The sequence below is a fragment of the Habropoda laboriosa genome, unplaced genomic scaffold, assembly GCF_001263275.1.
Source record: "Habropoda laboriosa isolate 0110345459 unplaced genomic scaffold, ASM126327v1 scaffold193, whole genome shotgun sequence".
NCBI lineage: Eukaryota > Metazoa > Arthropoda > Insecta > Hymenoptera > Apidae > Habropoda > Habropoda laboriosa.
The window spans coordinates 681,333-698,486 of record NW_017100342.1 but is presented as its reverse complement, the minus strand read 5'-3'; the positions used below and the strand labels follow the sequence as shown (position 1 = coordinate 698,486).

Genomic DNA, 17,154 nt, shown 5'->3' with positions numbered 1-17,154 from the left:
AGTTTCTTAGATTTGTAGTTGTTGTACGCGAGAAAAGAAAAAAGAAAGATAAACGTTGCCGTTCAGCAATCGTTACAGTGTCATTTGGAACACAGCTAAGGAGATAATCATCCATTTGTTCTTATTTCACAATAATTTTTTATTTATCTCACTTCGACAGTGTCATTCGTGAACAACATAAAACGTAAAAAGTACTCGCGATTACGTAAACTTCGTATTCGATTTATCGGAGATTGCTTTCATTCTTCTCGTTCGACGACTGTATATATACACGTATGCAAAATACTGTGAACTAGAGGTTTTTTTTTTTTTATTTTCCTTGTTCCATCTTAAATAGGTACGCCTCCCTCGAAGACCGTCGAGGATCTCGCGGGGAAAAATGTTCACGGTAGATATACCTACTCGCGCCAAACAGCAAGGCTCCTAGGTGTATATTACGATATTTATTAACTGGTTTAAAAGCATATTGCGATGTGACTTGTTACCCTGTCTTTAATGTCTACAGAATGTGTCGTCCTTTAAAAGATTCTCGTCTCTATATGAGCAATCTGGTATGTCGACTTAGAAGGAGTTATTAAAATGAGTTCCTTAGTTCCTCGTATTTGAAATTGTCGCGTAAGAAGAGAAAGAGAGATGTTCTGTGATGATGATTATTGCAAGCAGGTTTAGACCGTTTGCCATTCTGGATTTGACTGGTTCGTCGGAATCGGGTATAGAAGAACCTCCTGAGAAAGTATACGAGAAGAATCTGGTACTCGAAGGGATAGCATGCTCGTTTTTTTCTTTTATTTTACTCTTTACACGGTAAAGATTATTATTACTAGTACCAAATGTTTGTTCATCTGCTCATAGAGTATAGAACTAATGCTAGAATTCTTTGAAACGAAATTAATCTAATTGGATTTACCGAAGAAGGTTAAAGTGAATTGCAACTTTTCTTTGTTGTCAATCGAACACATATTCAGAACCATCGTAACAGAACTCAGAAAGGATATTGTAAAATATGGAACGAAGCTTTAATCAGAGCTCTATTGAAATATTTCAATTTTTGCTTTTTTCCCTCCATTAATTCCACTGCAGTGTGTATTTTAACAGCTTTAATTCTAAACTAGGATGCTGTATGCAGTCCTGAGTCTATTCGTTTCAGCAAATGCCGATATCTGAAACCTGTTGTCGTCTGACACTTTGTCATATTTATGACTCGCTTTGTACAGTTTTGTCGTAATTTTGCTGCAAATCGAAAACGTACAATTCTTCTATAAATACAACGATAACAAAATTAACGAGCGTACCATCCAATGTTAGGGTCTCACAAGCGCTGTAAATGACTGACGTTAATGAACGACACCAGTGTGTATCTTTTCTTCCAGATTTACATATTATTGAAGTCGGCGATAACTGCGTGTCCCGATTAGCGTACAGAAAAATCAAGATGTACTTACAGATTTATTGGTATCACATTGCGTGTTCCACACATCGATTATTCCTTGAAACGTCTGAAAGATCAATGAAACGTCGACGCGGCGCGGCGTCTCGAAGGGCTAGGTTAGCCCGGTTTACCCGTCAGCCCGAAATAAAGAAACGAGACCGATATGCTTCGAAGCATCATAGATAATTGTGTATTGGAAATTGTGTACGGAAACCGCTGTAATTTTCCAAAGAAACAAACGAATCGATAGACGTGAATTAAACTAGCTACGACGAACCCCCGCGATTGGCCGTCTGATACGAAATGCTGCTCGTGGAATTGGAACATCCCCGAGCGATGAACCGATCCTTTTTCAAAACCTATTCATCGCGCAACGTTTCCATCATCGATATCCGGACATGGTGGAAGAGCTGTAGCGAGTTCGTAAGATCAGGCAGGCGTGAAAGAAGGTGAAATTCGATCGTCGAAACATCGGTTTGGGTGAGGCAAGGAGCTCGAGCCACGTTCAGGATCGTACGAAGTCAACCGGTTTTCCCGTTACAGTATATTTAAAAAAGTGATAAAAACAGAAGAAAAGGTAGAGATTCGGGTCTGTACTGATCCCAATCACAGCCGCTGTTTGACTGTTAGAAGCGTTTGCTGTTCAAAGGTTCACGTCTTTCGCTTGAGATTTAGGTGGCTCCTGCGTGCGATTAGATCAGTCGATGTTTTCGCCTAATGTGAAGACTCACGACCTTTTCTATATCTCTTCCACCGCGTATACGAAAATAATTTTCGACAGGCGAACGAAATGTTTACCGAATGAGTAAGTGAGACGATGTTCGAAACGTGCATCTGAGATGTACGATAGGCGCGACAATGTTGGCCGAATTGAGCCAGACAAAAATAGAGAGAGAGAGAGAGAGAGAGAGAGAGAGAGAGAGAGAAAATAACGAGCAATAACGAATATAATAATCATAATAATAATAAATATCGTTAAACTCTATATTGCACTAGAATCTTTTTCTCCATTAACTAGTAGAATGGCAATAAACTATTATTCTTCTAGAAAATACCTATCCTCTTACATATGTACAATTTAAAAATTACTACCATCCTTCCGCTTACTTTTTAACTATTACAATGACATATCGCTCTCGTTGCCGAAAATCCTCGTGGTATTGCTCGATGCACGCAGATATTCGAGCCCGATCACATTGATATGCGTCTTCGTTCGTTCTCTCGATCGTTCCTCGATATCCGATTCTATCCGATTCTCGATCGATCGATCGGCTCTAGCGTGCATAGTCGTACAAGGATTTCATATTTTCTCTTCTTTTTTCTTTTTTTACGTTTTAGCGAGTTTTGTTGTCGCAACGAGGGACAGCGAAATGGGTTCGAAAAAGAAAAAATATAATCGCACTCGCAGCCATGAAATACGGCGAGCAGTTTTCAAGAGCCGAGGGATATCAGTTTTTTTTTCCTTTCTTTCAGTGCTCGTTAAGCGATCAACCGCGTTTCCAAAGTCACCCGAGTGTCTTTTTTTCTTTTTGTTCGTTATGCGCTTACATCATTGTTGGTCTATCGTCGAAAATATTGGCTAGAAAGTAGTTTCAATCGAACGGCATGATTTCTCTGCCCCCTTTTTCTTACGTGTTATCTCTGTGTTTTGTTATTTTTACCCTCGTTTTGTTGCGCGAAAGCGACCCTTCTTCAGTGCACAAGGAACGCGCAGTCGATCACAAAGAATACAAATAAAGTTCCGTTAATTCGTCGATTAATACTACAGTATTGCTTCAATATGATATGATACAGTCTTTTCACTGATTGTCCAATATCACTACGTAACACATCCTCTTAACCTCTTTCGTTCTCGCTTCGTCTTGATTTTTTTAAACCATCTCTCACTCGTTCACCCTAGTCCGGCGCATCTCGCTAATCGACACACTGCCCTGGAACGAATCTCATTTGAGAATAGAATCGAAATGTCGTTTTCAATGGCAATTAATCATAAGCTCTCGAACGGTTTCAACTGTCACATTATAGATACCGTTTATTCGATAATAATAAAAATGTAGAAAGGATCTCGTTATTTCCATAAATGTTAGTAAATATAGTAAGTACATTCCTGTGTTTATGAAATATGCAGATCGTTGAAGACGCCCAGGGCCAATAAAATGGAGCATTTCCAATGCTTAGTGAGGATATTTTTAAGATTTTGAACAATTATACATTTCGATAGAAATATTGTCTTTTCTTTTTTTTTCTTTTGTAGAAGCTTCAAATTAATTTGACTACATTAAAATGGAATACCAGCACAATACGTTTTCATTTCATCTGATATATCTTGAAGTTGTTATTTCGAAACCTTGAGGAACTTTAAAATGGTATTAATGAGAAAATTCGTTCCAGAATCAAACATATCGACATTTCACTCTTACTCTTTGTCACACACACATACCTATTTCTCTCTTTTTTTTCTAGCTTTTCACTTTTTACACTGCACTGAGTGTCTTCATTAGGATTAATATCACTTATTTCTTCGGCGCGACGTATTCGCGCGTCGATTTAATAACAATACGTACTTTTACATTTTATGTTTCGAATTGTACTTTCCAAAACGCGTCGACGATTATTTCTGTTATTTCGTTGTAATTAGCTCTGCTTCATTTGCGAGAGGTCCTCTTCCTCCTCTTTTGTTGCATCATGAAAAAATATAGGATTTAGATGTTTTCTGGTTCTATTATCATTATCATTTACCAATTATTTTGTTGTCCGATTTTGTAGAAATCTTGTAAATGAAAAATGTTCATGTACGAATGTAAAATATAAAATTGAAGGACTCATGTCTGGTTATGATAATGATAATATTATTCTTTTTAACAAATTTACCTTATACGTTTAAAGGAATATATCATACAAATTATATTTCGTACCTTGTAATGTATTCGTGAGTAGAAATACTCGACGTACAATGGTGCAAAGCGGATGGAATCCTTTTCGTTAAAGAAATTCATATAATTTATTATTACGAACAATTGAAAGGTATGAATTCGTACATATGCGAAATTTGGTAATCTTTAGTAGAAGCTGTGATCATGAAATCGGTATCAACGACGATTTCCAGTCTACATGGCTTGGTCTAAGGTTGGATACGCTCGTAAACTGTTTTATCGCGATCGTAGCTGATATGCTTCACAAATTCTATCTCACTTTGCAGATGATTTGATCTAGGGTTTCCGCAAGGGTTCTTTTATGTCGTTTTATACGATATTCTTATGTAATATGCACCACACCTTCGAGTCCATAACGTGAACACTTTTTATTATTACTTTTATTATGTTGTTACGTTTTCGTTTCTCCAATTACGTTATTACCCGTTGCATTGCTTGAAACCGGGGTTTACAAAATCAGCAGAACCTTTTAATTCCAATGTCAAAGTGAAGAATGTGTTCCAATTGAAATGAATATCACGAATACTACTGAACTTAATGTAATTTTCACACGAAACAGAAATATAATTTGATATAATATAATTTTCATAGGAAATATAATTGTTAATATAATTTTCATATGAGATATAGTTATTAATATAATTTTCATATGTAATAGAAATATCATTTGTATTTCTAGCGTTAAACAACGGTTTTCGCGGTAACGAAACACAGTTGAATAATTACCTTTCTCTAGTATGTGAAGATCAAGAAAAGAACGAACCAGTAAACACTATTCTGAATAACGTTATCCGCTATGGTTGTACGTAAATCGATGAATCATAACGCAGAAGGGAAGAGGTTCGCGAATCAAGGAGCTTAGAATCGTCCGTCCCGGTGCAAAGTTTGCCTGGGGATGCGCTGAGAACATCACGCGTGTGTGCGCAATCGCCGCGAAATATTCATAATTAGCCTGTGACAGTCTGACTATCGCTTACTTGGCCACAGCATCGAGCTAGTACGTTTGTGATCCACTTGAAACCGAGAAGTCGTTGGCGAATTACCTCCACTTCGACTCCATCGACAGCGAGTACACATATACACCATTGAAAGTGTGTTTGAGTCCCACTGGCGGTTGTTTTTCTCTTACAGCGATGGCGTCCTTGTCTATTCTTCTCTTTCACTTTACGGCCATCCCTGAAACTCGGTCAAGGGTTCTGGTTTAGGCTCGAGACTGGGCAGCTGATACGGTCAGTTTTGCTGTCACAAGCCACCCTCGGGTCAATGCTGAGCCGCGAATTTCATGCGCTTCTGCTTCTGTCGCTGATTACAAAACCAGACCCTCACGACGTTCTTTTTCAGGTCGAGCTTCTCCGCGATCGCGGCGATCTTCTCGCCGGACGGCCGCGGTTGTACGGCGAAATACGCCTCCAACGATCGTTTCTCCGGCGCGGCTATGCTCGTCCTCTTTCTCTTTTTCTCGCCGGCGGGTAGTACAGACGGCGCATCGGGATCTCGCCTCTTGTTCTTCGCTTGAGCCTCCGCCTCCTCGAGCCACGCTTGCAGGATCGGCTTCAACGCGATCATGTTGTTGTGCGACAACGTCAGGGACTCGAATCGACATATTGTTGACTGTGATAACGCCCCGACACCCGGTAACTTTAGATTCGCCAGCGCTTTACCGACGTCGGCCTGCGTCACGCCCAGTTTGATGCGTCTTTGTTTAAACCTTTCCGCGAATGCTTCCAACTCTCGCGGATCCGTATCCGCGTCTGGGTGCAACCGCTGCAGCTGCTGCCATCGCTGGATGATGATGAGCAGGATGTGGCACGCTACCACCTCCGCCGCCCAGGTTTCCGTGATGATGATGATGACCCATCATACCGTTCATGCCCCCGTAGACAGAAGGACCATGAATACCGGCGTGATGACCTGGTCCACCGCCGGTATTCTCTGACATTGGCGTCAACGTGGTCATTGAATTTGCCGGGTCCAACATGTCCAGACTCTCCATACCCGGATGGCTCATCTGCAAAAGATAATTTGCATATTTTTCATTCAGATAGTGTTGTGGAAAGAGTCTGGTTCGTAGATTATGTGATACGTTTCTAACGCCAATTGTATTGGACTTGAAACGTACAAGGGATTACTTAGGTAGAAAAATTGATTTTATGCCTTTTTTCACAAACTTCAATGTTTATGTACAAGAAATCAAATACATATTTACAATTTTAACGTTCGAAATAATCTCTATTGTTTTAGATGAATTTTTGTTTGTAGAGCAACTGATAAAATATGGCGGTTTTGAGTCGATAGGACTTTGCGGAAAGTGCTCCATATTAATTTGTACATTTAATAAAACTGGAATACTAAAAATGTATGAATATCAGAATACTGTAAGAATACAATACTGCAGTCATTAGATAATGAAAAATTACTGCAGCGGTTTGCAATAGTATGCTTTACTATGAAAAAAAAAACAAAATTAAAACAGTGATATATTAAATTTTAATTTGAATAATTATGTAGGTAGTCATTTATGATAACATTCAAATTGCAAGAATCAAGTATTTAACGTAATTATAACAATAAATGGTTTATGCATAGATGTATTATTATGTATAGGAATATTTTTTTATGTTATGTTTGGTATACCTAAGCATAAATAGTTCCAGTAAAAGATTTCATTGCATTACTAAGTAACTACAGTGCATTTATAAGTAATGTCATAGTAACATGACTAAATGTAAATAGAATATTTTGGATTTTGTCGTTTATATATAATAATGTCAGTGTGCACCATTTCGAAAGCAAAATATGTCGCATATTATTAATAGCTGTTCAATATAAAATCAATAACTGCAACAATACCGGGTGTTTCATGTAATTTGCACATCTGCAATAACTTCTACATTATACGTTGTACGAAAAATTGTTGCATATTACACAAAAGTACGTGGAGACATTTCGGATATTTAGAGGTTAACTTTGTTTTATTAAATGGATTATGGTACTTTTTATACCACAATTCAGAAGAATGTAAAAAGCTGAGTAAATATGCGTTGACCTTTATTGGTCCTAATCTTACGAATTTCCCAAATGAGTCACTTCATTTCCCAAAAACTTGCTTTGCATTTTCCTGACTGAATCACTATTAAATTTTCAGTTAGATGTTATGTGAAGCAAATTTTCGAAAAAATAAAATCTGGGACACCCTGTATACACTAACGTGCTCCTCGAAGTTACATAATGTATATTTTGCATGTAACAATTTTTCATGCAACTCATGATGTATGATAAAAGTTATCCAAGGTGTGCAAGATCTGTGTAACTTAAACCACAGTTAGAATAGGGTAAAGTTACAGCGTGTTAAAATATTACAATCTGGAGTGCACGATGTACCTGTAACTGCTTGAAAATCAAAATCTCCGAGTGGAAGCTGTACAATAACACGGTTACATGATTGTACCGATAAATATTGTTAAAAGGGAGGTATGAATGAAATTAAAACGGGGTATATGGGGCAAGAGACGGGGATGCGGAGATGAAGAGAAAACCTGTACAAACTAGCATGCACAATTATGCAGCACGTGCCGCGGTCGTCGTCGCGAGCACAGTGTGCGCGACCCCTTACAAATTATTTATGAGCTCCCTTCATATTTTTCCTCGTAGTAAGTGGTGCAACATCAGGTTCTGCTTGTGTACCTTGTTTTCTTAAAGGTATCGTAATATCCACGCTATAATTTCCCCGTTAACGGAATGCATGCGATTGTCGAATACATTTTCCTTTTTACCGAAATATCTAGCGACCTCCTTACTATAACGATGTGTTCGTACAATGAAAATAATTTGACACTTTCCTAATTTATAAAGATTTACGACTTGAGAATTATACAGGGCGAGTCACCTAAGACTAGAACTTGAAATATCTTCGAAGCTATCGATTATACCGAAAAATGTTTCAGATAAAAGGTAGATGGTTTAAAGAGGGACATAATTTAAGCTACTATTGAGCTATTTATGCAAAAAAAGCAACCATTAGTTTAGGAGATATTTTGACTTCAACATTGCGAAGTGGTACTAATACCTGCATCTACGTTCTTCTCAATGACACGTGGTGTTTTTTTTCTACAAAATGATAGTATGATAGTGTGATTTTATATGTGATTATAATATGTCGACCTCCAGATGATTTAACAATATACATGATTACCAATAAGATTTACATTGGAACATTAGAATGTCCAAGATTATCTCTTTATAGGGAATGACGAGCTGAATCGATCGATGCAATAAAAAATGTACGATTCCATTAAAAAAAAAACTGACATCAAATTATCTCCCCGTTGACACCCTTCAACTTTTGTGTGAAACATTTTTTGGTGTAATCGACAGTTCCGAAGATATTTCAGGTTTCAGTCTTAGGTGACACACCCTGTATATCTAACAAATGTTACAGCGAATTTTTTTAGATTAGTAAGTTTAATTGAAGGATAGCATCATTGGATGATAAAAGAATGTAATTAGTTTCTCTATGAAAATAACGTTCAACTTTCAAACGATTGCAAATGATTGATTTATTATAGTAACGGTCGATTACATCAGGAAGCTTATTAACCCTCCGTAGGTAAACATTTTTTCACACTCCGTAAACAAACTGGGTAGTTTATTTCCAAGTCTAACTTTTTTACTGTTCTAAGCTTTCAAAAAATCTGAAAAAATTCTGGAGTACTTATCAAAGTCTCTACTACATTATAGAATTGTTGGTTAAGTCAAATGTTTAAAATTTTTGCAATAAAAATAAACATTCGTTGCGAAGAAATACGGGAGTGAAATTTCACTTGGGTCATCAAAGACCCAGATCTTTCGAATACATTGCATTACTCCATTGTTCAAAATTTCGATAAATCTCTTAAACTCTCTAGACAGAAATTTCACCGTACCTTCGTGTTCAAATACTGCATGAGAAAGTAAGTCTCTCGGTAAATGTACAATATTTCATTTGTCAACGATGAAATACCGGAATGATAAAATGCCAAATAGAAATGTATTTCGCTTCTCTGCGCCACGATTCGTTCGGAATTGCGGAGAGTATTAGCCCTCGCCCATGATTTCTTAACGCTTTCGTAATCCTGGAGCCGCGAAGGTAGTGAAAGAAGATCGTAAAACGGAAGGCTAGCGGAGCGAAAAATGCTGCGAGTATGCTTCCGATTGGCGTGCCCGCAAACATGCGCTCACCGGGGCGTTCGCGTTACGATGTACACAGGGCGTGACGCGTATGCGTAGGAACACGCGTTCGTGTGTACGCAACATTTATTCTCACGAGAATATGCAGTATAGCGAGCTAACTGGATGGCACGGTTTCGGTTCGGGGGTGCTCTGGAATAGCATAGTTACATCAGAAATGCAGGGGGTTGCGGGTGGCGGCACGAAAGAGCAAGAAGGAACGGGGTTGGAAGAGGATGGCAGCAAATATGGAGTGAGCGAGGGACTAGCCCAGGAGCGTATACGGTAGGGCCCTAGAGACCCCCGCAATATTTCATCATTACGCTGACACGACGGTAGGGTTAGTCGGCTTTCTCTCTCTCTCTCTCTCTCCCTCTCTTTTTGAATGTTTCTCTCTCTCTTTTTCTTTTTCACCCTTGCTCTGTTGCACGGCCTATCGCTCGGCATGATCTCTCTTCTCTCTTTCTCTCCCCCTTGCTCTCGTTCTCTCTCTCTCCCTGGTTTTGGCTCCGTTCGGTCCCTAAAGCTTGTGCCAATGATACAAAACTTGTTACATGCGTTCGTGAACGTAATACGTTGCGCGTTAGGCGAGCTGGTACACACACCGCACCGGCGTTATTGAATTCGTCAGCCTCGCGTATAAAACCAGACTTTATGGGACACTTGCTGTTTGACCATCTGTACGGGAGATTCTCGCGCGCGAAAGCGAGACGGGAAGAGGAAGAGAGATTCTCCCGCTGTAAGCAGAAGGGTGTTCATGCCACCGCACTGCGGGAAGCCAGAACTGCGATCTATACAGCCACTTCATGGTCAACGAATACGCTCGCGACTAATAGTAGTCAGTCGATTTTTTCAGTATATCTGATGGAATTGCTTTTGCATTTGTAGTTTCGTTCGGGGGATCTTTAATCAGTTGCGTTAACGGGGGTTGGTTTTTATTCGAAATCGAGGAATTATTTTGCGAGAGTTGATGGATAGTTTCTTTTTCCAGCAGAGATTTTTGTCGGTTGAATATTGACGACTTGGTAAGTTCGGCTATTGAAATATTGAGCTACTGTTATTCCCTGTTTTATCCTCTGTTTAATTTGTATGTAATTCAATGTTATTCTCATTACCGCATAAATATCGCGAAATAGAAAATTGTATATTTTAAATGGTAACAGTTTTATATCGAGCGTAAAATACTTATTAATATGAACGTGAAATTTTTAGAAGTTTTAACGAATAATTATGATAAATGAGTTTTACGAAAGGAAAGAAGGAATGTAAAATCATGTCACTTTAGGCACACGTGTATGTTATTTAGCAACAATTCTGTGAAAATATTTCAGGAAGATAATGGACAGATTATGAACATAATAATGGGACAATCGAATTCATTTTTCAGCCACAAAATGCATTTGGCGGAAAACGATGCATAAATAAAAGCACGTAAAGCGTATATTTTAACCGTTACCACAGTTCATACATTTTGAAATAAGCGATAATTGTGCTATGTTATGCTCCGGTAATATTTGAATATTCCTTCATTTTAATCCGTAATTTAATACTAGTGAAATACAACCTTTTTCACAAATTATACGAAAAATAATTTACGCTAATAAATTTAGAGAAAATTAACTCTATAAAATATTGTCTATTTTTGTGAAATATTACTTATCTTTTACAGTAGCTATTCATTTAAATAGTATTTTAAAAAAGGTCTCTACATCTCTGACATATTATTTTATTTCCTAAAATATCAGAAATAGCATTTTTAACACATAACTAACACATTATTCAAGAACTGTGTAACACGATGATTAACAAACTGTATTAGAAGATAATTAAAATTCGATTACTTTGTTCCATATCATATTTTTCAATTCTCATTTCAAATTTATTAAAAATATGATCTTCCTCGCATTCCGAACAAAAATGACTTTTATTCTCATTGGCAATATGTACTGCTTGTAATTGAATAAACACACTTTGTACATAGAACAATTTTCGTAGTACAACCGAAAGTGGGATTAGTAACATGAAAAGAAAATTCTGTCAAAATTGATTGCGTTACGCCCAGTGTGTTACGAATGGCCCCGATGGCGAGATAATATACGAGCAACGCCCCTACGCTCGAGAAGATCATTCCGGGTCGCTGCGCATTGGTTACTTCACCCTACTGTCATCCTATCATCCACTGATCGGCCTCAGATTGCTTGTATTAGCATAAAAACCCCGAAACGACAAGCAGCAAATTGCAATTGAATTAAGGGGATGTTTTTCTGCCTGTTCTTCTTAATTATTTTTCAAGTAGGTAATTAGTTTCTTGTAATTCTTAAGCAAAAATATGAATTCTTTTTTTTTTATAAGGTACTCCTCTCTTTCTTTTTTTTTTTGACTGTTAATGATTTATGATAAATGTTACAGACGACCGTATTTTTGTTAACATGTGTTCCTTGTGGTTTATTTTCTTTGTTATTAAAAATAGAAAAAATTTCGAGTAATTTGCAAAAAGGTGAATATCCTTCATATAGTCTTTTTTGTAGAATAAAATCAGTCTTATCAACAGAGACAAAAAATGTTTACTTTCATTTTTATCAATTTCAAAATTTTTAGTAATAACATACTTTTATATTTCTCTATATGTTCCCTATGTTTCTCTCACAGTTCCCTAGAAATAATATTTTTTGTTCTTATTTCTTATGTCTTAATTCTTCATATTCGTTAATTTCATAATCTTCGTAATTTCTGTGCTTCTATTTTGGATTGTATTTGTACTTTTATCATCGTTGAAAGCATCAACGATTAAAGTATGAAAATGAAAAATGTTGTCGATATCGTTAGCCAGGTTAACAAAAAATCGGGAGAGCTAAATTTTTTAATCAGCAGCTAAATTTTTTAATCAGCGGCTAAATTATAAATCGTAATTAATTGCCACGCGTAATGAATTATTGTCCGCAGTTTTAACTGGCCATTGGAACTGGTTGTATTTTATATTCGTACTGGAACGTTGAAATTTGCTCGCTACTGTTTCAGCACATTTCATTACGATAATTGTTTAATCGATTAACTTCGTCGTTGATAACAATATTGAGTTTTAATAAAATCATCGTGCCTCTGAGACCACTTAATGTGTTTCGTAATTCATTCGTGTGCGAATGCAATTACATATTTTACATAATTTCCCGGTTTATTTTACCAAATCAAATCCGAGAAGATGTTGATTTTCTACCCAGTGTACTTTTCGAAATGTTTGCAATAATAGATTAAAATGGAACACCCTGTATATTAACCCTTCGTAGGCAATCTGGGTCATTGATGACCCAAGCGAAATTTCACCCTTATATTTCTTCGAAACGAATTTTTATTTTTATTGAAGAAAGTTTGAAATATTTGACATAACAAGCTATTGTATAATGTAATAAAGACTTGGATAACTATCACAGAAATTTTTCACATTTTTTGAAAGCTTGTAATAGTAAATAAATTGAACTTGAACATAAACGAACCAATTTGCCTACGGAGGGTAACTTTGTCACATATTTTGGAGCATATTTCCTTGGTTATACTTCTCCAATCAACTACTCTGAAACCTTTAGAAATAATAGTAGTTCTGCATAAACCTCTGAAAAGGTATGGACATAAATAAATGGTAGGCAAAGTTTCAATAAATTAAAAGAATATATTAATTCTAACCCTCAGGAACCAAATTAATTGGCAAAAGTAGGCTGTGAAAATAGTATTACATAGATCATCCTGAAAGTTCCCGCGGTTTTAAGCCGTTCATTTTGAGAAAAAACATAACTCCACTGAAATTAAACCATAATGTTCGATACACTTTTGTCAACGTATTACAAGATCATTAATTCCGCGTACATAAAAATCCGAATCTCTAAGAGATAAAAGGACGCAAATGAATCTTACCGATCCAAACCTAGTTCAATCATGCTCACAGTTTGATGATCTACTTCGGAATTAATTCACTACAGTTTCCTAAGACCGAGTATCATTGTCACTGCAGTCATGCAGTAATTAGAAATTGTCCACCAAAAACTGAAGGCACAGGAATCAGCCTTGATCAACAAAAAAATCCCTATTCTTTCGTATGACAATAAATTATATACAAATTGCATTAACTGGATATTGAAGTTCTACCTCATCCCTCATATTTCCCTGATTTATCTCCAACCGATTTTCATTTTTTCTTACACAAACACGGTTCAAGAAACAGCCTTTCGGCAGTTTTTTGCTCTTTAGAGATTCGGATTTTTATGTTGGCAAAAGTGTATCGAACATTACGGAAATTATTTGAGATATAAATGTTTCATTTCAATGAAGTTATGACCCAATATAGATAATAGTTCATTTATGCAACTTATCAAAGCTTCATTTGATAATGCATAAAAGAAATTTCCCAGCTTCTCAATGAAAATTGATCAGAGAAGAGAAAAGTAATTCGTACGAGTATAGTATGCGAAAAATGTAGACTCACAAAGAGGTGTGAATGTACCTGATGATGTGGCCGGTTATTTGGATGGGGGGTTGGCATGTGGGCTCCATGATGATAGACGGAAACAGGGTCGTGCTTCAAAGGCATTGGAGTCCCCGCGTTGTGTTTTCCCAAATCCGCCGCCAAAGCCTCCGCCCTCGAGAGTAAGCCGTCTTGTAGACCGCTGTTCAGGCCCCCAAATAAGTCACCCTGAAACGTTAAAAGCGACACGTGACACTGATTGAAGAATCAGGGATCATGCGTTAGACTGACGTAACGGTATTCTCGAGGAAACGTTTCGTCTTCTTAAACGAATTTAAATCACATTGAGAATATCTCGTAAGTTTATTGATAGTGATACAGATCTGGTACGATTTGTACAGATCTCAGTTTCAAAGGGAATACAAATAAGAGGATATCGTATATTAGATAGATTTAACACATGAACGTATGTTAACTGTTTTGAAAATATTCTAAATTATAAAGTTTCGAGAATTAATATGTAGCTTGATAGATCGAAAAAGTGCAGTTTTGTAAATAGTTGAAATTTAAAGACCAGGTTCCACTTTCTGTGGAAAAAAGTATGCGGTTCATTTGTACAAAAGTAGCCAGTCAGAGGTCACTCCATGTACTCAACATGGCCGTACGATCGATATTCTAAAAATAGTTTTGACACTGGAAACTTGGATTCAGCTTTGGCCGGATTTTTGAAGTGTCCGAATTAATTGTTTATTTTTATAATACCACTGACATGTGGAACCTAACCCGACCTTGATGTTCTGCTATTATTGTGGACTATTTAATAACAGTTGTTTGGGAATTATTAATCGGCGTATATATGTATATGTACTATAAAATTTGAAGACAAGAAATTTCAATTGTAACAAGGGAATTTTAATTATAATTAGAAAATAATGTTACATTTTGTATATAAAATATGAAATATTCGTGAAAATTTGTTTGTATAACATATTTGAATTACTTTTAGAAAGATTTTGCACAAATGCTTCAAATATTATGCAATATTCTAGCCATGCTGTTTCGATCACTCTGTAGTAATTTGCAATAAAAATTTACAATAAATTATATACAATTAGAAATGAAATTTTACAGTGTTTCATATTTTTAATTTGTAGCTAACAACGTATTCTATAATGCGATTGCAAATAAATCTACATACATATGTATATCTGTGTTGTTATAAGCGAGTAAAGCGCTGGGTACCGAATTACGATTCACTCAGTTAAATTGATGTTATTTCAAAAGTGGCTAAGCATGACCTATGAGATTTGCTAATTAAGTTCGTTTGCTTGTCAAATGTCGCTGAGAATGCCGAACAGGAAATTTTAGGGGTTGTGACGTGCTATTAAAACTGACTGACCGTAGGGTCAGGTATAGCGTTGGGCGTTAGTCGAATAAATTTTTCAAGTAATGGACGAAATTTGATTCGTTATTTGTCATTCGACTACAGCTCCTTATTGTTTATTTGTTATTCGTTCATTAGTATTCTTTGTTACGTCAAACTGACGTCCTCGACGAGACTGTGATTAGTGATAACAGAAATAAGTTCTGCAGGCATTAATTCAAGGCATAGTTAACTTTACATTTAAAGAGGCTTGAAATTATAAATTAGAAAAATTACATTGACCCTGAAATTTTCTCCACCACTTCATACGCAAAAATACTATTTACACCAAGCTACTTTCGTAATAACACTTTTTTCACATCTTCAACTGTCTGCGAAATATTTATGAGTTGCCAGTTAAACGGGACACACTGTATATTTTATATGCATAAGTGCTGCCATGGTACTAGAGTGCGAATAATGATACTTCTAAAAGAGAGATGATTTTCTGCGTGGTTGTTTTGACGGAAATTTAGTTGAGTAAATTAAAAGTGTAAAATGAAACTTTTTTATGGAATGTCGTTATAGTTAAAAAGGAAGTTAAATACAGTTTTTACGTGTAATTGATTGACTCGATTGAGTAACGAAAGATAAACTAATTTATATTTGAATATAAATTTTTATACATTTTTCGAATATCATGGCCTTTTTAACTGGACACGATGGAATATCTCAGAAAAAACTGAAGCTATCGAAAAAATGTTTATCAACGCACAGTGTGAAATTTTAGTTGATTAATAAGAAAACGATTTTAAAGACATAAAAAAACTTGTCCTTTTATCTATACAATAATACAAAATTTCATTTAATCTAGCTTTTAGCGTTAATCCAGTCTAACCATTTCGTATTATTTATCAATAAATTTGCTTATCAACTTTAAATACTTTTTCCAATAAAAAATTTCCTAATTCAAACGAACACACTAATGTTTAAATATTTTTATCTCTATACGTTTGAGATAAAACGAATGATCGTTTTTGATTATTTTTAATATTTTTCAAACTCCATATTAAAATTATTTTTTTCTCCAACGATAATCGTGATCCACATTATGTGCTGTGTAATTGGAGAACCGTTTTTTAACGACTTCGTCAAAAATGGAAAGAACGACGAAGGCAAGTAACAATTTTGCAGAAAATAATGATAATCGAACAGTCATGGGTGAAAGGGTTAATGCAATCTTCATTTCTAGCGACGTATTAATAGCAGTTGCGAAACGAATTTACGGTTTCGTTTTGTTCAGATACGCTTCTATACCGTGGCAATCGATATTATATGGGACATTTTGCGTCAGTCGCATCTGTCACTCACGGAACACTGCAAGGTTCGGCTGTCACACAAGGTATATCGTCACGTTATTCGAGAAAACTCGAAACAAACCGTAGCACGGTGCAAGTTTAAACTTTTTTTTTTTAACGATTTGCGTTTTCAAGACTTGATCAAAACGAAGACCAAAATTATTATGAAAAGATGTAATTTTGTACTTGTATACGTGTTTTTCTTTCTTTTTTTAACGATGTGCGTTTTGAAGACTCAGATCAATTTCAAAACGAAGACGAAAATTATTATGAAGAAATTTTTATTGTGGAAAAATGCAATTTGTACTTGTATACATTTTTACTTTTACGATCACAAATATTAGTTCGTTAACTGTTATGTTAGTTTGTGTACATTTCTTTGCAAAAGTAGTACAGTATAATTTTTTCTAAAA

General features: G+C 36.1%; 1 protein-coding gene across 1 annotated transcript in view; it reads right to left on the bottom strand.

Moving 5' to 3' along the window:
• Positions 1–5,622: 5,622 nt before the first annotated feature.
• LOC108574514 (inhibitory POU protein) overlaps positions 5,623–17,154 on the bottom strand; it is a 77,569-nt gene continuing 66,037 nt past the window's right edge. The window contains 3 exon segments of the mRNA XM_017937123.1: positions 5,623–6,124; positions 6,126–6,370; positions 14,042–14,248. Coding sequence (XP_017792612.1) covers positions 5,623–6,124; positions 6,126–6,370; positions 14,042–14,248 — 954 coding nt within the window.